Source organism: Meleagris gallopavo, chromosome 2 (assembly GCF_905368555.1).
Source record: "Meleagris gallopavo chromosome 2, MGAL_WU_HG_1.1, whole genome shotgun sequence".
Taxonomy (NCBI): Eukaryota; Metazoa; Chordata; class Aves; order Galliformes; family Phasianidae; genus Meleagris; species Meleagris gallopavo.
The window spans coordinates 62042460-62067614 of NC_139405.1; the positions used below are offsets into that span (position 1 = coordinate 62042460).

General features: G+C 39.8%; 1 protein-coding gene across 5 annotated transcripts in view; it reads left to right on the top strand.

Moving 5' to 3' along the window:
• Window positions 1–25155, top strand: part of CEP85L (centrosomal protein 85L) — a 139925-nt gene that overhangs the window by 18171 nt on the left and 96599 nt on the right. The window contains exon 1 of one of the 5 annotated variants that reach the window (XM_085217407.1): window positions 13822–14136. The exons of 3 other annotated variants lie outside the window; for them this stretch is intronic. In XM_085217407.1, the coding sequence (XP_085073533.1) occupies window positions 14082–14136 (55 nt within the window). In that variant the 5' untranslated portion in view covers window positions 13822–14081. Of the gene's footprint in view, window positions 1–13821; window positions 14137–25155 lie in introns of those variants that run through there. One more of the 5 variants, XM_085217410.1, reaches the window with a different exon arrangement.

Genomic DNA, 25155 nt, shown 5'->3' on the forward strand with positions numbered 1-25155 from the left:
TTTTAGATCAGTTTTGGCTTTTTTTTTTTTTTTTTTTTCTGTGAGAGCTGAGAACATTGACATTCACTCAGTGTGTTTGCTCTGTGCTGAATTGCCCTACACTGAGTAACTAACAAGAGACCAAGGAACACTGTGAAGATATCTTTTCATTGGTTGTGCTCAGATTTTCCTTTCATTGCCAAGACACAGCATCCATTTCCAGCACTAAATGTCATGCACACAATAGCTCTGCTGTCGGTGTGAAAACCTAACTTAACTGGAGGAGAAAGCATAAAAGATCAGATCACATCCTCTGTCTGCAAAACTGTGCAATCTGAAGCATGTCTTTCACGGGAGATTCAAAACATATTGATTAGACAGGATTGTATCCTAAGGCTCTATTGTCTGCCTGCATCAAATGTAACTTTTTTGACTTGAACCATCTCTATGTCGAGGCACTGAAAGTGATTATGGCCCTTACTTGGCCAAAAGAAGGTAGCATTTGAAGGAGGGTTTGCAGACTGGACTGCAATTGCTGAGCAGTGGATGGATGAACATAAAGGCATACTTTGGCTCTTTGTCTTTGTGCAGCTCAGAGCAAACAAGGTTTCAGATGTGAAGCTTAAGTAAAATAAGAGGTGGCTTTATCTCACCATTTGCAAGTGGGAGACGTCAAATGAGAACTGTACAGGAGAAAAGAAAGCAGAGCCAGCCAACTCCCAGTGCAAGGCAGCATTGAAAAACAAGCAGTAGCTCAGTGACTGAAACAGGAGTAGGACCCAAATCAAATTCTGAATCTCCACTCTTGCAGTTTGACCTTCACTGCATAGTCTGCAAATTGATTCAGAAACTGTATAAATTCCTCAATACAGAAGTGAATAATTTATGAGAATATTTCTCCAGCTTTATATGGTAGGGTGTACATATAATCTCATTTGAAAAATAATATGTCACGCAATGAATAAATGATATGCTCTGACATTTAATGGTGTTTGTAAGATATAAGTCTATTTCTAGTGCAGCGTAGGCTTAAATAGCCAAGTGATTTTTATAGGAGTTAGGCTGCTGCATTCCTTTACGGTTTGCTAATATGTGCTAGTCTGCTGAAGTAAGCCAGCCTTGTGCTGAATAAAGATATGGGACTCTGTTCATGTATAGGAGAATGTGAATAAACCACCATACCTTCACTGGAGATCTGTGCGTATGTCATGTCTTAAATTGTGAAAAAAAGAAAACAGAATTTAAACAAATTGATTGTTTTCATTGGATACGCTCCTAGGATCTGCATATACCTTAGTTTACCAAGCTGAAACTTGAAGTAGAAATATGTTTAACTGGAAAATATTTGTGGTGGGTACTGTAAAATTCCAGTTATGAAACTTAGTTTATTCTTGTAAAATAGTTTAGTATCTTTGTTTCAAATGTGTTTAAACCATAAATGCTGCTAAGCGTTTGTTTTACTGCTGTTCAGTGCTTTCGGTGTTACATTACATTAAGAAGCAGAGGCATGCTGTTGATTGGAACGTAATGTTGTTGTTCTGGACTGTTCTGGAAGAACAGAAGCATGAGTTCTCTTTGTATTGGTGAATGTATCGGACAGATAAGGATACCCAACTATGTAGTGCCATCACAAAGTAGAAAAGGAAGGAAAAAGATAATATTTTATGACTGGACTGGCATTCAGTCAGTAAAAAAAAAACTCAAACCTAAAATGGTAGAGCAAATGTTAATGAGCCTTCCTCTTCAAAATAACTTTGACTTGTTACAAAGCAACTTAAACCAAATTTCTGTGGCTCTCTTTCTCTACGTGGTCTGAACAACCCCCAAAAAACAACATCTGAACTTTTCTAAATGCAGTTGGTGCAGCATTAGCAGGCATTAGACTTTATTCAGAATCCTGCCTTCAATCTCCAAAAATTCAAATTGCATTTAGCTTAGAAAGTTGCTGAGCCAAAGTTTCTGATCCTTTTTTGGATCTTGCTTGTGTAAAACATTCATTTCAGCTAAAACAGACTCCTCCTATCTTGTTCCCACACTTCTCCGGAGAATTTTAGCTGAGATTATTGCTGTGATCACTGAATTGGGCAATGTGCAATAGTTTAGATAGAAGCATGCAGAAAGCCAAGGAATAATTTTAATTTGTAGAATCTAGGTCTTCAGTAGGAAAATGTTTGCATGTGGTACTATCTAGCCACTTGGAAATACACAGATTGTGTGATGCTTGAGTATTTAACTCCAGAGGGGGATACTATAAGCAGAATTGCAGACCTCTGTGGCTTCTAATGGAAACAAGGACAGATCATGAATGAGATAGTCAAAGTAGGTTATATTAATGCCCACAAGGAAATATGTCCATTATATTTTTTTCCTGTGGCTTTCTATTTTATCTTTCTCATTTAACAAGAATCCATATATGAAAGGACAAACTGGGGGAGGGAAATAATTCATTAGGAAATATCCTTTTACTTTCAGACTAGCTGGACTTTTTCCTCTTTTTTAGAAACCCCTATGCATAGCCAGTAAGCAGTGTCAAAAACTTGGTTTGAATTTCTCTTTGTGTGTTTACTGTCACAAAGAAGATATCAGTTTGTAAGCAAACAGCAGAGCATTGAGCAAGGATGTGTTTTGAAAGACAAGAACAGCTGAGCCTTCTGGAGGCTGTACAGTTTACTGATTATTGTAGTCTCCAGGTTGATTTTGCTTACAATTACATGTATGTAATTTATCTGCACATCTAATTCTATAAATTCATCCAAAGAGGAATCAGTATAGTGCTGCTCTCCAAACTTCTCTCTCCCTCTTTCTAAACTTAAGAGGAAAATTCTCCAAAACTGCATTTTGTCAGAGTAGACCTCTCATTTATTCTTCTTTACTCCTTTCCTCTTCTTTCTTTCCTTTCTTGCTTGCTTTCTCTTCCTTTGTCTCTTTCTTTCATTTCTTCTTGTTCTTTTTCCTTTTTCTTTTTTTTTTTGTTTTTTTTTTTTTTCATTTTTCTTTCACTTTCTCGCCTCTTTACCCATTCTCTCCCTTATTCTGTTCTTTCTCATTCTTTCTTTCATTCTCTCTTTCTAAAGCAACTGCATTCTTTTGGAGGGGGCAAATTACCTTTATGTTTTATTGCCTACTAAATTTTATATGAAGAGAACTTAGGACCTAAATGAGCATTTCACAGATGGTTCTTTTCAATCTCTGGGAGCCTAGAAATTTTCCTGGTTTTGGAACAGGAGTGGGTCCCCAAAATGGACTGACTGTCCAAATTGCCTGAAAGGAAACAAGAAAAGAAAGATTAGTCACTCTACTTGCTTATTTGCCTAAACTTTGCATCAAAAAAGCTTGAAGAGTTTCTGAACTCACAACTTCTTGAAGAGAACATGAAAACTCACAAACCTGACACTAGTAATTTTGTGAAAAGGCATAACTTGATAATACTGGCACATGTATCTTTGTAGATCCAGAAAATTACATTTGGCTGCTGTTATTTGGTAGGAATTAATGGTGCACTTCCAGCTGTTCAAGAGACAAATGAAAATTCAGGGCCTCCTACCAGAAGTCTGTTTCTTATTTCTGAAAAGCTAACTATGCTTTAATTGTGGTTTAGAAGTTGATGTTACTTCAGAACTGTGTTCTTAATTCCCAGAGCTGCTATTCTACAGATGCTGACAATCTCTATACTATATTGCCCATCTGCTAAAGGTCGAAAATCTCATTTAGCACACTACTAATTTGAAGTTTCTTTTTCCTTTTTGGAGACTGAACCACAAGAGCAAACAACGTATCTGTATAGCTACTGGTCAACTAACCCTGCTGTTTTTATTAGAACTCCTTTCAGAGATACCCACCAATACCTCTTTTTAGGTCAGCCAAGAGGAATTGTAATTCCTTGGATACATCTTACATCCTTCTCTTTTTTCCAGCGGAAAACATAATTTCACCAGGCAAGCTGATATTCTGCCAGGCAAGAAAAACACATGGTGTTTGAAAAATTGAAGCTCTCTTCGGTAAAAGCCTCTTTTCAAACGTGTGACTATTCTTTCTCTATTAGCCAACTGTGCGTATGTAGAATTAAAGCGTTCAGAAAATAGTATTTAAAAGTATCATGAAAACAGTAATTGTAAATTCATTGTATATCTTACCCATTCTTCATTACTTTTTCTTATAGCTATGCACAGCATAGATAGTAATTGGACTATTTTGGTTCTCCCTGTAAAATTTTTGAATAATTTCGTTTAAATGATTGACTTGAAAGTGGTTATTAATAATAACATCACTATTATAACAATCCATTTTTAATAAAAACTCAGATTACTAAATTAGGAATTGACAATTCTGCAGCTAATAAGTACATTTAGCAAAGTCCTATAGGAAAGATTTAAATGGGAACACTGTGCTGTGCTTACTGAGCTGGAGCAGATGTGTATCACACCCATTTCCTATCCAACAAGTGCTGCTTTATGATGCTGTGACATGTTTAGAGGGACAGTTCTCTTTTCTGTGCTGTGAAAAAGCTGAACAAAGTCTTCCACCCTCTAGGTAACTCTATAATAGAGAGACTGTCTGTCAAATTTCAGGAAATTATATGGAGCTAATTTTGTACTTAGAAAGATAATTGATGAGCATGAGGGAAGGGCTCATTCAGAAATGTTGGCTTTTATTCTTTGCCAAGCAGTCCCACTCTCAGGCAGATTTTGAAAAAGATGGGAAGATGAGAGCTGGGGAAAACCCGACCCTGAATTCCTTTGGCAAACATCTTCTGGGATGGTAAGCAGTGTGATTAAGTTGCTGAACTAATTGGATAATTTATTCTACAGTCCTGTGCGTTTATTCTTTCTGCACTGAATCATTTGAGTTGGTATTGAGGTCCATTCAATTTTACAAGCTTTTTCAAGTGTGTTTGTTGACCCTGCAGATGTATCAAGCTGAGCTTCCATGCACACCAGAGCCATGTGGACCCTAAAACTTTACCCTTTCCTGCACTAAACTGATAACTCATCTCTGCCCTTTTTTGGGTAAATCAGATCACAGTGCATCATGAGGCTTGCAAGTCTACATTGTGCTGCTCCATATGGAGTCACCATCATGCAGAGAGGGCATGGAACTGTGGGAACATTTGCAGCAACTGAGGTCTGGGTACAGTGGCAGTCACTTCTTGGAATGGCAAAAAAGATATCTGAGGCCAGCTGCAGGTATGGTTGATTGGGACTCTTTGCAGTGCCATGCAGGAGATTCCATTTCAATGGCTGCTTGTTTGTATTTTAAATGAATAAATTTTTAGCAGTTTGGGCTCTTACCGTACAGTTCAGATTGAGTCCGTATATACAGAATCATAGAATCATTTAATCCTTAGAGTAGGAAGGGACCTCCAAAAACAATCTAGTCCAACTCCAATTTACATAATTAATGTAAAATTATATTTTAAAATAATATGAAAGATTATGCTAACAAAAATGTGGGGGAATATTAGAGGCTTTATTAGATAGAGAAATACAGTTCAGAGCCTCTCTAGAAGATGGTTGGAACTTACTGATTCAATGTGTCTTACAAGTTTTCAGGTTTTATTTGAATTCTATAACTTTTTTAGTGCTTCAGAGCTGGTCTGGAAATACTGCAAGGGAAACCTTGTTCTTAAAATTTAATATGCCTCATGATGCTAATAATAATAGTAATAATAATAATAATAATAAATTGTAGTTATATTTTAATACTTCTGTAGAGACAGTTTCAGTAATTTAAGCAAGATGCACCAAATGCTAAATATAAACCATAGTTAATTTTTTTTGTGTGTTTTGTTTGTTTGTTTTTTACAGAGCTCAGTTTTCTTATTCTATGTAATCTCTATCCTTAAATTGAAATATATAAGCTCAAGGATAAATAACATTTACTACAGCGTTCAGGAAATATTACTGTTTGATTAAGTTCTATATTTAAAGATTACTACGCACTTTCAGTGTTTTATTTTAGAGATCTATTGTATTCAACTTTCAGAGGTGATACATTATCTTCAAACACAGAATTGAAAGACAAGTAATGTCTGCATGCAATTTTTTTTTTTTTTTTACAATTGTTTGTTTCCTCTTCATTTTTTTCTCATTTTCTCTTTCTATTTCCTAACAGTAGTGGCTTTTTAAAGTAAAGATCCTGTCGCTGGGGCTGTATTCCAGCAGGATCATGTAATGCTCATGCAATATGTAGTCAGCAGTGTCGTCTAGCAAGGGCTTCCAGGAATGAATTAACAGAGCATTTATTGGAGCAGTTTGTAGATGGGAATCCTGTGAATAACTGTCTCTCGTGCTTTCTTAATATGCTGCTATTCATTTATCTTTCTATACTGATTTTCATGTCCTATTTCAGTGTATCTTTTTTTTCTTTGTACTTTTTTTTTTCATGGGAGCATATACGTAATGCTGTTTTGCAAGGACATATCCAATTCTGAACTATTAGGTAGGCTGTTTATCTCTTCAGTTAATCCATTTAATTTGGATGGTTCAAGCTACTTACCTTGTGAATAGATGACAATCTAATCAGTGTCGTCCAGAATTGACCCAGAAGATTGTAAAGTTGAGAAGAAAATGGTCAAAATATGGAGAATATCTTACATTAATGTTCTGTATTAATGAGAAAATTAAAGTCATGATTCTTCAATTTAATTTTGACTGATGTAACAAGACATCCTTATTTAAGAAATTAGAATGGTAAAGTTGGGCATTCACTTATGTGCAATGCTTAAAACACAGGATTCCTGAATTAGTGAAACAGTCTGCAACAATTTAAGCAGCGATACTTATATATTATATACCTTTTATATATATATATAAACATTTATAGCATTTATATACATTTAAAGCAACATGCTCATTTACAAGCTTAATTTCTTGTTTTCTCTGTGATCAAAGATCAGGTTGCGTGTTTACTGAATTGCTTCCTATATCAATTTCATCACTCAAGCAATGAGTTATAAGTAGAATACTGGAGAAAGTGCTTACAGCCAAGTTAGAGTCTCAAAGTTACTTTTAGTAAACACTCTTGTCTGTGTTAATTTTAAGTCAAAAGCAAGTCTAAGGGTACTGTGGTGGATTCATATGTATTGCATATAGTAACTGAGGTCCAGTGAAACAAATCTGATGGGCATTGTAGCCACTACAAACTAGTACAGTCCACTTTTTCATTTAGGTTATTTTCTACTTTTTTTTTTTGTTAACTAGATTTGTCTAAAAGCGTATGCTAATCTGCATGCTTGTCATTTTAATGTCAGAATGCTATTAAAATAGGGACAGATATGAAGCTCAAGATAGTAGGAAATAGTGCATTGCAGCCTCAGGCATAGGAAAACCAGAGGCTGCTCTGTTGGTTTGCTGGTTCTCCACACCAGGACGTTCCCAGCAGTATGGGAGCAGGTGGCTGCCAGCCTCTGTGTGTTGTACAAGGAGTGGGCTGCTTCTGAGATGTCTACAAGTAGCTTGCTGTGTGGGCTTAAAAATGTCCCTTTAAACTGTCTTTTATTCTACCAACGTGGAATACCCACTCATTTCAGGCAAGAAACTCTCACTGCTCAGATAAAGTATTACAATACAGACAAAACAGTTACAGTATATAGCAATAAACTGTTGTACAATCAGCATAGCAATTGTTGTAGAATCAATGTCAGTGCAGAAAAAAATGGGGCTGTGAGGGTCTTCACAAAGTACATTATATTTATAGTTAGACCATGAAATAATTTTTTCCATGTGACTATTACGTATGGGCGTATGACAGCACAGAGCTGACTAAACTAAGCACTGGCACAGTGCTTTCACTTTACTGAAATTTCATCCCTTTGCAGTAATACAGGGTTTGCCTCAAACAGAAGTGACCAGAGAATTTCTTGCTAGTAATGTTCGTAGGCTGTATTACTGACGGGAGTAAACAAACTCCATATTTTAGGCTATAAGCAGACAGAGATGGGCATTTGGAAGAAATTTCCATTTGCAAGTATTAATATAAAGTCACATTGCTGGTTGGTTGATCTCTAGTTCGTTTGGCTGTCCAGTTTAGAATCACTTGTTTTCAATTCTGTATTTCTCAACAGCTTTACAATTCAGTGGGAGTGTTTGTCAAAAAAAAAAAAAAAAAAAAAAAAAAAAGGAAGACAGGAACCTCAGTGCATGCTCTGATCCTTTGTTTCAGTGACTGAATACAAGGGACATGCTTTTTTATTAGACTTTAAAACAGGTAGATTTTAAACAGATCAAGCTAAATGCTGTTCAGTGCTTCCAATGTGGCAGCTGCTTCCCAGTTGTGGTGGAGTTTAATCTACATAAAGCGGTTTAAAAAAATCTTCAAATCGTGCTATAACAATGTTGTCCATTGCTTTATCCTTCTGCACTGGTTTATCTATGTGTAGCATGAAGTCAAGGAAGACTGTCTTGAAGTAAAATGCCAACTCTAAAAACTGAAACATTGCTAGCAGCAGTTGGATTGAAAGTCTGGCCTGCAGCGCTGCTGAAGCTTCCTACATTTTAACATACGTTTAAGCACAGAAAAATAAACACAAAGAAGTTCAGTATTTTCTTAATTCCAAATAAGAAGTGTTTTGGTATGGCCATTTTATAACTGAACTGTGACTGTCTGGTCTGGTGATCTCCTGTCTTAGTCTCTGAAGAATACTAGAAAATACTGTCAAGAACAAAATTATTATTTCTCTTTATTATTATCACAGAAGCCTGTTGACTGCAAGTCTCAAATAGGACCTTTATTAGATGCTCAAGCAACAGAAAAAATGCAGAATATCACCAAGGGATCTCAATCCACTCTCTTGACAGGATTTACAGCCTGCTGATTTTTTATATCCTAGACCCTCTGGAAAAAAAAAAAAAAAAAAAAAGGGTACTCCTAGAATATAGGAAAGGAAAATCAGTTCATAGGAAGGGAAGGAGATTAAAGTGAGTTCAAGAACAAGAGAACCACAATGACTGTAAAAAATGTCATTCAACAGGAATAGAAGATGAATTTATTAAAAAAAAAAAAAAGAAAAGAAGAAATATTCTGTCTAAGTGTTATGTTTTTAAAGATGTTGAATATGTTAGTGAGTCCCACCGGTACTAGGGGAAGAGGCTGGCTGTTCCAGTACAGGCAGTCTGCCATGGAATGTGTTAGGAGCCAATCCTGGAAGCTGCCTGCTGCCTCTAGGTTTTTAAATACTCTTTCCGTCCCCTTTCTGGCCACTTATTTTTCCCTTCTTGCCCTGCTGGGAGGGCAGTAGAGATGAGGGAAGGTGGAACAGCAGAACTAAAAAAAATTCCCCTTGAGAAAAATACATCTGGGAAACTCCTTGTTTGTTTTACAAGACCCTGGTTAGATGCCACTGGATTCCACACCCACAGTGTGTTCTCCTTGTGGTATCAGAGTTGATGACTATGGGATTATCATTATAAATCTCTTTGATTTATTTTAAAATCTTATGATGAAAAAAATATGATTGTCCTCCCCATCAGTTATGAACCATGTAAACTGCATAACTCCCAAGAGTTTAAACCAGAACATTTTCAGGCTGAGATTCTCAGATTCTGTAACCCATAATGTTAAGAAGAATCTGAAATTTCAGGAGGCTTGTAATAAAACCATAGCTACGGTAACAATAACCTTCTTGATTTTATTCACTGTCATGGTTTCAGCTGCTACTGAAAGAGCAAGGCAAAGCAGGTTCAATTCCGTATCAGTTTTTGCTCCTTTGTGAAAGACATGCTTCCTAATTTACTTGTAGAAAAAGGCAAAAATAAAAGCAGCGCATACACTATTATTTCCTGATGCCTGCTTTGCAGATACCAGCTGGCACAGTTTATTGTTGATGCTATACAGTGCATGCAATGTAATTTTAGTGGAACATTTCAGTCTTTTATAGACCAACCTGCCCCTACCAGCAGGGTACAGTTTATGAAGTAAGCTAAGCTGTTGCTAGCTACATCCCCCCCAATGCAGTTTAACATCTTGCTTTGTAACACATATAGCTGTCTTCTGGTAAGCCGGGAGAAATTGTTTTAAGGCTTTTTAAAGGTTGCTTAGATTTTGCTGGGACGTAGTGTTCAGTTTCAGAAGTTGTGGGTGGAGGAAAGTGATTTCTGTGCTTAGTGAAAAAAAAAAAAAATCAGTAACTGAAAATCTGTGATTTTAATTTCCAAGTAATTGAGAAGATGTGTTTGCAGAAGTGATGCTGTTGGTTCTGACAGAATGCATACATATTTGATGTTTTAATTAAGCAGTGGAAATAGTCTGCATTTTCCTAGAATTATGTTTAGCTATTTAGCATTAGAGGTTTCTGTTTTTTTTTTAAATAATCTTTTAATTCTATTAAATGCAAAAGTAAGCATGTAGAATAAATATTGAACACATTTCTGCCTTTAATCAAAGAAAAAAGACTGCATTCAGAGGTTACATTTCAGCTTAATTTCATTTAGATCATTATATTTTTTACTCAAGAAAAAAAAAGATGTGATTTCTGAACCTAGAGATAGATCACAAATCCTTGGGTAAGATGTGTTGCAAATGACATTAATGAGACAGCATCTGCTTAGTGCCAAGCACTTAAGCTATTACTTTCTATTGTTGTTGATTCTGCCAAGAGGGAGGGGTTTGTGCCATGAGGAAAGAAGTGGGGAAAGGGCTTTGCAGACAATAGAAATTTGAGTCCATTCATTGTCTGGAGCGTCGCATTTCACAACAATTATACCGGCTGCTTCCACTTAGCATAGATTTACTTGTAAGGCACCACGCTGTGGCTTTCTAAGAGTATCCTAAACTTTATACACCTCTGGGATGGGGCTGTACTGGGACAGGGATTGCTATACTCCTAAGTGTCAGCCCAAGGGATTTAAAAGGTGGTAAGCTTGTGCAAGTGCTCTTAGTGCACAAACGAAGTGGCCCAGCAATGCCCAACTTCTCAACTCAGTTGCATCCTGCAGATTGGACAGCACAGACTCAAAGGATGGCCTGGGATATCCTCAGGACCCACAAATGAGGTCCATGCAAAGGATGTGCGTGCCACAGCAGCAATAAACAGCACATACCTGGCTTTGCAGGAGGCCCATTTCGGCTAGCACAGGTTTTTTTAAAAGAAGTTTTTGAGAATCTCTGACAAATTCTGCTCCCTGTCTAGAACTATGTACGTAGGCAGACTGCAGATGCAAAACATTTCTGGAAAGTGCATAAAGTATTAGCCAGCTGAATGTATTCATAGAGCAAAGCCACTGACTGCAGTTTGGCCCAGTTTCCAGGCAGACACACAGAGGTTATTTGCTTTAACATTTACATTCAGTTACAATAGGAATAACTTAAAATCCAATCAAAACAATGAATGTATCCCAGGTTCAGTTATCTAACTGCTTAACGGTTTTTTTTTTTTGTCTTTTTTTCTTTCTTTCTTTCTTTCTTTCTTTCTTTCTTTCTTTCTTTCTTTCTCTGACCAGTTTCATTTTAAAAGCCAAAATGGGTCTCCTCAGACCCTTTGGAAAACAAGTAGCTTCTGAGTCAACGTGCCTCTGGAAGCAGCGTGGTGGCAGTGAGTCAGCCACCCAAACCCATTGTGTCCTATCTCCTCTTTTATTCACATTTTTTTTTCCTCCGTAATATTATTCATAAGTGGTTGAGATATATAGAAAACTGTATAAAGCTTCCATGAATGGCAGTGCCAAGAATCATAACAAGACCGCAGTGACACATAAGGAGATGAAAGAAGTATTATCAGAGCATTTCTGGGCACACAGCTTTCTGGTGGCACAACATGCCACTGGATTCTTGCAGCATCACAAACTGCAGAGCTCTGTACTGATAGGGGAATTTTTCTGCTCACCTGATGCTGCATGTCTTTCTCTTCTTGGCATTCAGTTTCCTCTCAGGTTGCTGCGTTCCGTTGTGAATACACTAATGGCACATGCTTACCCACAGTTGAGCAAACTCAACAAAAGAGCATGCAACAAATTTTACACCTAGACAAGTTCTTTGTACAAATATCAAACAAAGCTGTTCACGTGTTTCTTGGTCCTCAGTGCTTTACAAGTTATAACATCTTTTACTGCCCTTCTTACACTCATGTTTACCAGCCCTGCTCTCGCTGACATCCATCAGTATCAAAGCTTGCTTGTTGGCTGAAGGGTTGCATGTTTTTGGCTTGGTGTTACTGAGAATTTACTCTCTGGCATTGGTATTTGTGGCATCTTGAAAGTACTTCCACCCTTCTGTCATTCAGAGGGCCTCCAGAAACATTCTGAATGTTCTGATGGAATCTTCTGGAGCAGGTACACCCCACTTTTAGTACTGTTGATTTTTGTTCAGCATTTACTTTTTGAAACCTTTTTCTACAGCTCTACCTACAAAACACTCAGTGACAATTATGCTCCCTGGGTTAAATGAGCTGGTGAGGAAAGCAGAGCATCATGTCTTTGATGAGAACTTAAGGGCTGTATGTGGACAAGAAAAAGGACAACACAATATGCAAGCATTTCTACATGCTCATTCCACTATTTCAGAGGCCTCTCTTTTACTGAGTACATTATGAGTACGTAGCTAGGTGTAAATAAAATATGACATACCAAAAACTAACATATAATTTCCCAAAGAGATAAAAGCTATTCTGTGACAAAAAGCTACTATTAAAAATGCATTGAGTCAGCAGAAAGTATTTGAGCATGATTTGATTTATCAATTGTGGATGTTTTGCATGAATTGCTCCTGTTTCACCTCAGTTCTTAGCCCTTTAACATCCACTGTGCTATGCAATGCCAACTAAATTTTTCATATATTGTAATAGTGGTGTGTTTTGTAATTTTGGGATGGTTACATTAAAAGCAGAAGCCACCTAAGTATTTTCTCCTTCATTTTATGATCTGTTGGGCAATGATGATCACTGACAGGTTCAGAAGGCACTTTGCAGTGGGGACCACTGGGCTCCAGTTGCAGACCAACAACAGCAACGCGAGTGCTTCTGTAGCAGAATTCTCTCTTGATGTATTTTGGCAGCCTCAGAACAGCTTGGGTTGGAAGCTTTATACTGTTTTTGACTTCTTGCTGACAAGAGCATTTTGTTTCCATCCCTGTGGCCTAAGCTTGATTGTGATGCTCAGAATTAACCACTCAAGGGGAAGTTGTGATTCTTCTTTCTTTGCACTTCTTTTTTCCTTATGAAGTAGGAAAGTAGGGAACGAAGGGAGTACAGGAAAACTGTGATTTTATAATAAACTCTAGTAAGTCTGGATGTATAGGCCTGGGGCACTTCTTTAAAAGGTTTAATTTTGGAGGAAAGCATTTCACCTTTCTTTACTGATGACCCTGATATTAAACTCACTTCCACCATCGCGGAATACGGCCGTACGGGTATTTACGAGGCCTCACAGCTGCCTGCGAGGCAGCAGCTGCACTGCAGACCCCTCTCCAGAAGGAGAGCATGGCAGAGCACGGGCAGTGACCCCGTGCTGTATTCTGCCGCTCTCCTTTTTCCTTCACCACGGCAGCCTCCCTTTGCTCCTCCGTTTCCACATTACATTTACGTGCCCTTGCTAACCGACTCTGCATGTGCCGGCCTGGATCGCAGTCTAGGTGGGAAGAAAAGGCAGAACAGAGGGCACCGCTCACGCCCCAGCTCTATGTACCCTGCGGGCAAGCTGAGGAAGTTCCCACTCTCGACGCAAACGGCAGCGCCCAGCTCCTCCTCGGGGCCAGAACGGGTCCGCGGGCCGGGCCGGGGGAAGACGACCTCCCCCATCCAGCTCCGGCCTGCCTCCCTCCCGGCCCCGGCTGCCGCTCGCCCCGCGCCCCCTCCCCGTGGGCCGGCTTACGCAAGAGGCTCGCCCCCGAGCGCCGCAGCATCTGCGGGCTCCCGCCCCTGTCCCCGCCCCGCTCCGCTCCCAGCTCCGGGGAACCAGGCGGCGGCGGCAGCGCAATAAAGCAAGTTCTGTCTGCGGCGGGGGCGGTCAGCTCCTCCCGCCTGCGCGATCGCGGCCCAGCAGCATGGCCGCGGCGCCCCGGGGGCAGCGAGCCGCGGCGGCAGCCCCCCGCTAGTTCCTGCCGCCCGCCCGGGCAGCTCGTCCCCCGGCCGGGGCCGGCCAGCGAGCGGCTCCGCGCTGCCGGAGCGCGGCACCATGTGGGGAGGGCTGCAGCCTCAGCTCGGCGCCGGCCCTCGCGGCTACAGGGCGGGTAAGGACCGGGACGTGGGGATGGGGACCACGGGGTTGGGGACCGCGGGGCCGCCGCCGCTTCCCTTCTCCTTTCTTCCCCCTCTCGGCGCGGTCTCGCTGTTCCCCGCCTGCAGCGTGTTCCCGGCGCCCCGCAGCAGCGCCCGTGCCTGCGGGAAAGCGGCTCCTTCGTTCCCTCCCCCGCCCCGCGGAAGGAAGCGCCGCAGCGGCTCCACGAGGGGACGTGGCGGGGAGCGACCCCCGGGCTCGGCGGACGCTAATGCAGTCAGTCTGCTGCTATCTTTAGGGCCGCCCGCGCTGATCGGGGTGTTTTTCTCTCTTAAATCTGCGGCTCGGTCTCTCCTGCCGCGGGGGGAAGACTGCCCGGGGCCGAGGACGGGAGGCCCTCCCCCGGTGCCGCTCGGCGCGCCCCACTGTGTCTGGAGCGCCGGGGCAAAGCTGCGCTTACCCACGTAATCCTCTTCTGTGGATTGGGCCCTTGTTTTTTCTTCTTCTTCTTCTTTTTTTTTTTCTTGTTACTGTGCTATTGGATAGTGGATCTAAGCAAAAGGCTCGTTGTTTCCTTTTATGCTTTTTGCTTTACGTTATTTGGGTTGCAGCCTGCTCTGGTTGTCGAGGAGATCGTTCGAGTCCTATTTTTTGCATCACTTTGCTCTCGGTTTCTGGGCTTTAGATTAGAGTTCGGCTCCCGCAGTTTGGCAGGAGGGAGCTTAAATTTGGTGTTAGTCTGGCAGAGAAGATGGCCCGAGGGTAAGAGTGTTTGGGGTGAGTAGATTTCAGAGCAACATAACGATAGTTTTTGTATAGGTAAGCCCAGATACTAAGGTTTTTTTAGGGAGATGCCTTTTCCGTTTTTTTGAAGACATTGTGGTCTAAATTCAGTGAGCAGAGTTCCTATGAATACTTTGAGGCTTTTTACTTACTGAAGTAACAGATCACAGTGTTAAGTCCGTGGTTTGGTTTGGCAGTGCTGTTACAAGTGCAAAAATAACGCTCTTGTAATACTTTTTTTTTTTTCATTCAGAAATTTGGCATCGTGTATTAATTTTGGACTTTGGAAGTATGGCTGCATAACGTGTGTTTGGTTGGTTGACATATTTAAATGGAAGGATTGTTTTGGTTTCACTTGACAGTGCTTCTCTTGCAAATACAAGAGCTGCTAAGATGTTCTCAGCAGCTGCCTGAATCTCTGCAAATAGCCTAATGTTCGCTCCCTATGATTTGAATGAAGGCATTGTTCCTTTTTTTCTTTACTATTATTATTAATTTCTATGTATAACGTGTTTGCCTTGCTGAAGCGTGGTGGATTTTTTTTTAATGCTTCCTGTACAAAAGCGAAGTTATGTTATCTTTGTGCTGCTGCTTGCCAAGATTGGATTTCCTGAACCAAATGCACAGATCTCAGTGAATTTGATGAAAACTGTAGGAATTCAGTGTCTCAGTTCTTGATGATTAGTGTTTGGGGCAAAAATACCGAAAGGCTGTATCACATGTGTGCACTGCTTGTTCCATTCACTAGCTTCAGACTGTTTCAGAGGTGGTTGCTGTGCATTTTTTACATTTGCTGTAGAAGACTTTGGATTGGGCCATTCATTACTGTGTGTGTTTGGAGTCAAAGTGTTTTCATATAGCAGTTCTCATCAGTTAGTTACCGGATGAATGTTTTCCTTTTGCTGCTTTCTCAGTCTTCTTCTCAGAGCTGGCTGTGAGGTTTGAGAATGTGGTTTGATTTTCTTTGCCCCCCATTCCTCCTCTTTGAATACTTGCAGTTAATGTGAAATTCAAAATATATTTGTACATGAGTTACGTAAAAGAAATAATGTAAGGTAGCAAAACTTTTGTAGATGAACGTCCAATTTGAGGTGGGATAGACTAGTTGACAGAAAACAAGTGCATAACAATGAAGCTTAAACCTGAGATATAATCTCTGCATTATGGTTGAAGCACAGTAGTCTCATCTTTCATTGATCTTACTTTGAAATAGTTTCGAAGTTGTTCTTGAGATTGTGTAGCTGTGCTAAGGAAGTAGAAGGTATTAAGGTCCATACAGGCTTTGTAATGAAGAACTGATGGCTATAAAGATCCTGTGCTATTATGTTATTGACAGATTAGGTTTGTTTGTTTATTTATGCTTGGATACAAGTTGTTCAAGGGAAAGTATTTTGTCCACAGTTGTGTCCTACTAGGATACAAGAGTTAAAGAATGAAACATATTCTATCAGAAGAAAAATTCCTCCAGCTTCAAAATTAAATGCTTTAGCAGCAGCTCCTCGATATAGATTTTGATGGTATTGGCTTTTAAATATTGGTTTGGGAGTATAACAGTTTCCTTGTCAAATTCAGTTCATTACTGAAAAGCATTGTATTTTGCTAGTTGTATGGTAGTCATACATGGATATGGGATCAGAATTCCTATTTCACACAAAGTCTTACAATTCACTTATAGAATTCTTCAGTAGGCATTTGGCTCTGTTACTGTATAGGGATGTTTTCCTTTTTTCAGTAATAGATGCAGATTAATTCTGATTTTTCTTAAAAGTCTAACAGCTAGGTCACTTCATTTTTATTTATTTATTTATTTATTTATTTGCCTTTCAATGTGATAGGAGCACATTACCTGAGAAGTTGTGCTGTTCTGTTTGCACACCTCTTTTAGATGGGTGCTAGTTGTTTTAACCATTGGATTTAATGACCTGTTTTGCTGCCCAGACAAGAAAAATTGACCCATACGCTCTTATGTCCCTTCCCTGGAAGCATTCAAAGCGAAGCTGGATGGGATTTTGTGCAACCTAGTCTAGTGTGGGGCGTCCTTGCTATAGGCAGGGGGTTTGGAACTAGATGGCTGTAAGGGTCCCTTCCAACCGAAACTATACTATGATTAGGTAATTAGTCCTGAAAAAGGTAATTGCTATTTTTGAAATGCTCTCTTTGTATATATAAAGCATAAATGTCTTAACTGCTCAGCTGCAAAAAAAAAAAAAAAAAAAAATCTGAAATTTTATCAGTGTAAGAATGTACTAGGTGGCTGTTCTTAAGGGGTAGTAATGGTTATAACGTCCTGTGCGTTAAATGTTTACTGAAATATCAACTTATGATTTCACATCACAAGAGGACAGTTCTATCCTTTTAAAACTTTAATGAAAGGAAGCAGTAATTCATCTTAATGATTTCAAGAAGAATGCATTGATTTGAAGCAGTTGTACAGAATGAGCATGTAGTAAAAGGCAGTGTGAGCCATCATGTCTGCAGTGGGGGATGGAGGCAAGGGAGGTGCTTGCTAGCATAAGTGTGCCGTAGTTTCTGCACTGAACATCTAGGATTTGCCTGCCAAATATTGCTGCTTCTGACATGGTAAGATTTTAGCAACAGGCATTTGAGGAGTGCTAAAGGACCTGTGCTTTCAAAGTATGGACAAATGGCCAAATGTGGTAATGATACGTGGTGGTAAGGATGGTTGAAAATTGAAATTATAGCAGGAGATGATCATCTGCCCTTGTTGGAAGCAAAGCCTGTTTGTTGTGGATAAATAAGGAAGAGGGGGACAGTACTATACATGTGTCCAGTACCAATGCTCTGCCTTGCATATTCTTTGGATGCTTGTTTTTATTAAATAACTTGCCTGTGGCTTAATGGTAGGACAGTTAAACTAATTTAGTTTTTTTGCTTAGTTGCCTTTTGACTGAAAAAATGCTGACTTGGTTCTAGTTGTCATTTTGTCAGTTTGTCAGCTGCTCAGAGGTGTCCTGAAACAGGCAATAAAAATCTCACTGTCGCTGCAGTTTGTTTTAAAACGTATTCAGGGTATTTGCTATGTGATTCAAAAAGTGACTTTCTATTTGCCTTCTATCATGGACTCACCTTGCCTGGCTGCCAGTCATTCTTGCTTTGCTGCTCCACAGAACTGGGGGAAAAACAGGACGGCAGAGTCAGCAGGTTGGGATCTGAGGGAAGAGATCAATCACCGTCATGGGAAATCAGACTCTGCATGGGGGAAATGAACTTAATTTATGGACGATTAAAATGCACTTGTGTAGTGAGAAGCAAAGACAGAAACAAAGCAAACCAACCCATGCAAATCACAAGACCCCTATATTCTCTCTACCCTGCTCCCTCTCTTGGGCCTATCTTCCCTTCAGACAGTACATCCTGATCAAGACAGGGGTTGTGGTCATTCCAAATGATTAATCTCTGCTGTTCCTTCCCCCTCACACTTCTCCCCTGCTCTGGTACAGGTCCCTCCTGAGAGCTGCAGTCTTCCATGAAACTTGCTGAGGCCTGGTCCTATTTCAGCTGCAGAGCTGCTCTGCCTTGGCCTTCACAGGCGGCATGGGCGCCTGGAGCACCTCTTCTCCTTTTCTGACCTGGGTATCTATGGGGCTTTCTCTCACTTCCTCACTTGTGGGCAGTGCTTTGCCTTTTCTTACGTGTACTTACTGGAGGTGCCACCAGCTGTGTGTAGTATGGGGCAGCCCGGCCACCACTCACAGATGCCACCACTGCAGCCCCCTCTGCCAAGCCCATGACACTCACCCTGGTACAACTTGAGAAGAATGCTGGACCTGCAGTAATGCTATGTGTTACCCTGTAGTATATTCCTGCCATTGCTGAAGGAGGGTGTTAGAAGGGATCCTGAGGTCTGGTAAGATCATCCAAATTGGAGCTTCTTGCTGTTGGACTGATTGAGGAGGTGCAAAATATGGCTCATGGGAGACTGCAAACCAGCTGCAGAGGCTTGAGAGTGGATAGCTAGAAAAAATGAGATAGAGAATAATTTGGATAAGAATAATTTGGATAAACAAGTTCATGAGTGTGTCTGAGTTTATGGTCCTGATCATTCCCTCCTTCAGACCAAAACTACAGATTCCTATGTAACTGTCTGCAAGATGCTCATTTTCCACAGGCATCTGGCTTTGTCGCCTGGGCTGGAGCATCCTATTGATTGCCCAGCTGTATTCCACTGACCTATTTCTCCACAGCCAGCCATGCTGTAAGTGGCATCACATCCTTCTGTTCCGCTTCCCCAGTGACCTTGGCTGTTTTTTGAGAGTCAGATGGCTACTGTAAGAGAAAGCAGTGATGCAAATAAGAGAAGAAGGGTGAGGGTTGAGAATTTATTTACTTTCATGGCATTATATTCCCTGAAATTTGGAAGATGCAACAATTGCCTGAGCTGGTGTATGTGTGTGAATTGCAGGACGTTATTTCCTTTTACAGCTAAAATGATCTAGTGGTAGTTCCTATGCTTCTGGATACTTCTGCTCACACATCCTTTCTACTTCCAAGGGGCCTGCTCTGACAGTTGTTCAGCCTTATGGCAAACTGATCTGGGGAACTGGAGGAAGGAGAATACTAATGGTAAATAAATGATAAAGGGGGTATTTACATGTGCCTGACTCCTATTTGCGCCAGAAAGAATCTGTGCTGGTGTCAGGCAAGTATAGAATGACTGGTGTCAAATGGGCTAGCTGTAAAGTCATCTTGTAGGTAGTGGAGAGAACTAGTGCAGCCTTGCTTCTTCAATGCAGAGCTGCTGATGACGTCAGAAGGCCCATAATTAATCCTCAGACTTGCTGTGAAGGCCAATGAAGATTAAGGGAGAGGATCTGAAAAGTGACATTAATTCTACTGGACTTGTGTTCAGGTTAAAGCTGGTCCAGAGTAATGGACGATGACTGATGAGGTAGTAGGAGGCTATCTCTGTCTTCCTAAAGAAGGATGGTGCAAGTAGCCTCAAATAGCCTGCTGCCTTTCTATGTATTAAAATACCTGGAACAAGCTTACATTAAATGTTCCTTTTCAGACTTTTAGCTTTCTAATGTGTTAAGAGATTTACAGTGTCAGGCAAGAAACATTCTTGAATCATCCTGGAGAGAGATCTGAGATTCCTTATAAGGTATCTGTATGTTTTTAATGTCTGCTTTGTTCCTTTTGTAGCGTACTTTCCAGATGGTGTGGAAAGCTGCAACTTTTTCAATGGTTTAGAATAAAAATGGCCTTATTAAAATTTGTCTTTCTTTAAAAGATGGTATCTTCTCTCCTGCACACTCTTAAGCAAAGATATTTTTGTGTTTGCAGATTTTAACCTCTGGTAACATTTCGTTATTTAAGAATTAATGCATATAAAAATGCTTTGTATAAAAGCTTCACTGACTTGCACTGATTGAAGGCAGGAAGTGCGAGTATAGGAACACTAAAAGGCATTGACAATGCCATTACTTAAAACTTTATCAATCTTGCTAAGAACTGTGCAGAACTCAGCTAGCAGTTATGATCTTAATCTCTGCTTGTTTGCTTTATCATCATAAACACCAAATTGATTGAACAGAGGCCTTGTGTGTTCAGTAGAGTTGTTGTAATAAAAGCTTTTGCATCAGTAATGATTGTAGTTGTGAAGAAGTTATGAGAACATAAATGACCATTTTTTGGCTGGAAGTATTCTGTGTATAGTTTGTCATAACAATGTGCAAAAGATATATGTATATGTTTTTCTATTTTAAACTACTGTGCTTTCTTTTTAAATTTCAGAGTATTCTTCCTTGCTTGTTTTGAATATGTATGAGTTGTTTTTTGTTTTTTGTTGTTTTTTTTAAACAGAGAAACCAAGCTTGTTGAAAAATTTTAACTTGTCATAAGCCTTAGAAGTTAGAAAAGAAAATCTCTTAATAACTTGCACGAAGCCAGAGTATCGCTCTTTTACCCTAAGTATAGGAATTCTCTTTTATGTTCTGCAGGTTTCTCTAAATGTGTTCTAAAAATGCAGCCTGAAGGCTCTATCTTTGGTGCATCCACATTAAAGTCGATTCTACCATGTGTGTAATGCATATTAAGCTTCTTTGAAGAAAGATGGAAAAATGCTATCGTTATGTTTTGGCAAACTGGTTCCTTGAAATGATGACGACGATGGTTTTTTGTCTCTGTCTTTACAATTTCTTTTAGTGCTAAGGATATCTTTAGATCTGATTACAAGGAGAAATTATGTTCCTATTTGAAAAAGTGAAGCATTTTTGTAAGTGTGGGAACTGCATAAAGCCATCTACATTTTTTTTTGTTGTTGTTGTTCTTTAACCCATTGTAGAAGCTGTGATTATTTTTTCCTATTCAGAGAGGAGATGGACTTACTGTTTTAAACGGAGTGAGGACAGAGGTAGTTTTTAATATCAATGTGGTTAAACGCAAAGAATGGCTTAAACATAGATGATAAAAGGATTTAAGAAAAGGATTTAATGTTTCACCTACAGTACACGGCCTTCTAACACTCTAGAAACTGACTGAATGTCCTGAGGGTATGCTGTTCTGCATTTATGTGTACTTTATGCATAGCCATGTTTATTTTCCTAGACATTCTCCTCTTCATATCGTGATAAACTTAGCAAGTTAAAAAGGTAGGCTTTTCATCTGCATTCTCTAATATGAAAGTGAATGGAAGCTAAGAACGTCATTCTGTGTTTGTGTGGGTTGAATAGTGCATTTAGTCCGAAGACAAAGAGGCAGGCCAGCATAGCAGGCATGAGGTAATACATGTGGTTGGTGTGCCAAACTTGAAATAAGAAACATCTGCAGCTTGTAGAAGTTCTGCTTTATGCAAATGCGCTCTCTCTCTGGAAGAGGAAAACTCACAGGAGAGCTATCAAGAGTTGGATGCAACCCCTGGTCTTGCCCTGTCAGTGATGAAATGGAAGTGAACTTCTTACTCTCCTGGCAACGGTGGGAATTTCACTATTGGGGTGATACTAAATAAATGTGGATAGATGCTATCTGTAAAAAAACAAAAACAATACAAAAAAACACCTAGAAAGTATGTTACAAATTGAGTCCTGGTACTACATGCTTTCTTGACTAGAAATCAATCTGAATGTCATTATGTAGTGTGCCAGTGTAAAGATTTTGGTACCTCTTTAGCTAGCAGAGTTGAGCACAGCTTTCTGCTAGCTGAACAGATTTTGTCCTGTGCAGTGAAGCTTGCAGAAATTTATGCCTATCTTGCTCCAATTCAGATTCAGTCTTAATGTGCAGTTTGGCAGTTGGTTGGTTGGCCAGGCACTTTCATTTAGTGATGAGCTAGTTGCTGTCGGGCATTTAAGTGTACCTGTACATTTCCACTCCTCACTTAGCACTGCAACTGTTTCTCCCCTTTCTGAAACAGCTTTGGAGATCAAATTAGAAGAGAACTTTGTTTTTAAGTGGGGATGCTTTTCTTCCAGAAGCACTTTTTTGCGGTATATGCAGTGGTAGGGCTTTTGCTATGAAGCAAATCTGCGGGTGGGAAGAGTGACCAGCCTGTGCATAGCAGCTAACCAATAGATCCAACTAGCGCTAATGTCAGACAGCATTCTCAGCTCAACCCATTTTTGTTAGTGAAATAAGCTTGCCAGCTGGTGGTCTTTGTACATAGAAAAAGATGGGCACCTCTTGCTTTCTGTTCTGTGTGGTTTGATGACAAGTGAGGTACCTGGTTGTGTCTTTAGCTACAGTAGCAAGATTCTGTAAAGCTCCTCTGTCAAACTGCCACGTTTTTTTTCCTAAGTTTGCATTCTTCTAGATTGCCTACTTCCCAGCATGAGAGACCTTGCCACATGCTGATTTGGTATTGTACAGTGCCATGCACATTTATGAAGTCATAAAAATATGTAGCTTATAAAAGCTTAGAGATACTGTTTTACAGAGAAGTCAATTTTTATAGCTATAATCCATGAAGAGAAACTGTACAGTTATCTATTTCTTTTATTAAAAAAATAAAGAACTTAATCTTTACTAAGGAATTCCAGAGGCAAAAGAAACCAGGTGTGTTGTCACAGTCAGCTTAAAATGTAGCTCTCTTAGGAAATTATATTGTGAGTACATACTCCTTAAAATAGGACTCTACTCAAGTTCCAGATGATACTGCCAATCAAGTGCATGTTTACTTTGAGGACTGTACTTTGTGGATTTTCTTTTGTGTTTTTCTCCTCTACTTTTCTTGCTGCTATTTTATGACATTTTTATCCCTCCTCCAATAAGTGAATTATTTTATGGATGAACCCTTATATACTGGGTAATATACTATCAGATTATACCAGTAGAAACGCAGTGAAAAACCCTCTATGTCAGTATTCTTCTACTTGAAATCATTCTGGTCTTTTGTTCCTGCTTCCCTTTACGTATGTACAATTTTTCTTCCTTGATGTTCATGGTGATTCTATTCAGCTTCCAACTGAAAAACTAGGAGAATGCAGTTAAATAGTTTGCAGGTTCTGTCAAGAAAGCACACCAATAAGAGATGCGAGTCCTCAGGATGAATCATATTTCTGCTATCTGACACTGTAAAGTGCTTTGGAGAAACTGAAATGTATAGATTCAGTAGTTAAGGCTGTCACTTCATCCCACTTCTCTCTGCTTGTTCATGCACTGACATGAAGCTGCATCACCCGCCTACTCTCAGCTGTGTTGGTGGGAGGGGAGGGGCTGGGACCTTCTGGTGCTTTGGTTCATGCCGGTGAGCAGAGCTGTGAACTCCACCACCTCCAGGGCATTGTGAAGAGCATCTTCACACTGTTGTCTGGCTGTTTTCCTGAAAACACTAGGAACCCAATTTCTTTTCATACCACTGCTCATCTTAAACACAGGATTTTAGAAAAAGTTGTATTATAGACCTGGAACTTGTTTTGGACACTTGTTTTTAATAAATGTCAGAACTCATTTTGCAGAAAGATCACAGAGGTGAAGTGCGTGCCAGGTTTTGTATTGTTATTCTCAAGAATCCTCACCTTTTATTCCTATAGATCAGCAAACAGAGTTCACTAGGACTGAATGTTTGGCTATGTCCATGGAAGACTTCAGGCAGCTTCTGCTGTCATCATGGTGTGAAATTTTGTTTTATAGCCCGGTCACATCCATGCTGATTAGAAAAAGCATTGAGTTGTCAGGTTTTGGTAGCACTGTAGTAAAACCTCCCTTTCAGAATCCTTTAGTTGTATGCATTCGCACCAGCTGTCACTGGTATTTCACTTCTGGTCACAGTCTGTGTCAGCATCATGCTGTGGAATAGAGAAGTTGGCTATGGAAGCCAGTTAAGTCTTCTGGTGTTGTGTTTTTATCAGCATCTAGGTAGATGTAATTGCTGCCACTTAAAATATTTTTTGTACTTTTCGGCATGTTAGAGGTATTTTAACAACTAAATACGAAGATAGTGATGCTGTTATTTTGTGTATGTTGATCATCTGGGGTCTTTGCATGCCAGAATGGTAATGATCCAGAATTAAGTAGCTACCTTCCTGCCAACAGTCTGTAATACAGAGAAAAAGGTGCATGTTCTTATGATGTGTAACTTCAACCACTGCTGTCCTTTAATAAGTAATTTACTTCCTGCACTTCCTTTATTTTGTTGTTTACTGATCTGTTTTAAATGCTTTGTTTGGAGAGACAGAACCATGCCAGTAAAACTAGCTGGCTAAATTCAAGGATGCAGTCAACTGCTTGTATAAACAAGTCTCTTTCATATTTGGGATTTTGGCTGTAGTCTGTTTGTCACGTTATTTGAAACCATGGCCAGGTAGGATGCCACTTTTTTAGTTTTTCTCCTATTAAATTCAGTGGAAGGTAGATTTTCCTGTAGTGGTAAGCCATGATCACAGTCAAATGGTAACTTACAGTCTGGTGGCACATATTAGAAATTTTGGCTTGCTTCTCTTGCCCCGCTGTGTATTTTGGGCAGATGGATGCTAGCTGGTGATAGGCAGGTTGGTGATCACAGCAGCAGGGTGAATCAGGTGTGTAGCTGAGCAGCAAGGGCAGTCCTGTGTATCTTTCTCCTTTTACACTCGATTTATTTAGTGTCATCTGCTCGCTGTGTGGAAGATCATATTTTTTTACATAGAGCTGCTGAAAAAGAGATCAGAAGCATATCAGAGTACAGTATGATTGGTGGTTCTTCAGTACTTTGCTCTGAAAGACTGTGCCAAATGTGAAGCTAGTAAATTGGTTTTTAAATACTGACTTGGACTGATGGGAGGGGTCTATAAGGTTTTTTGGGTTATGTCTCTTC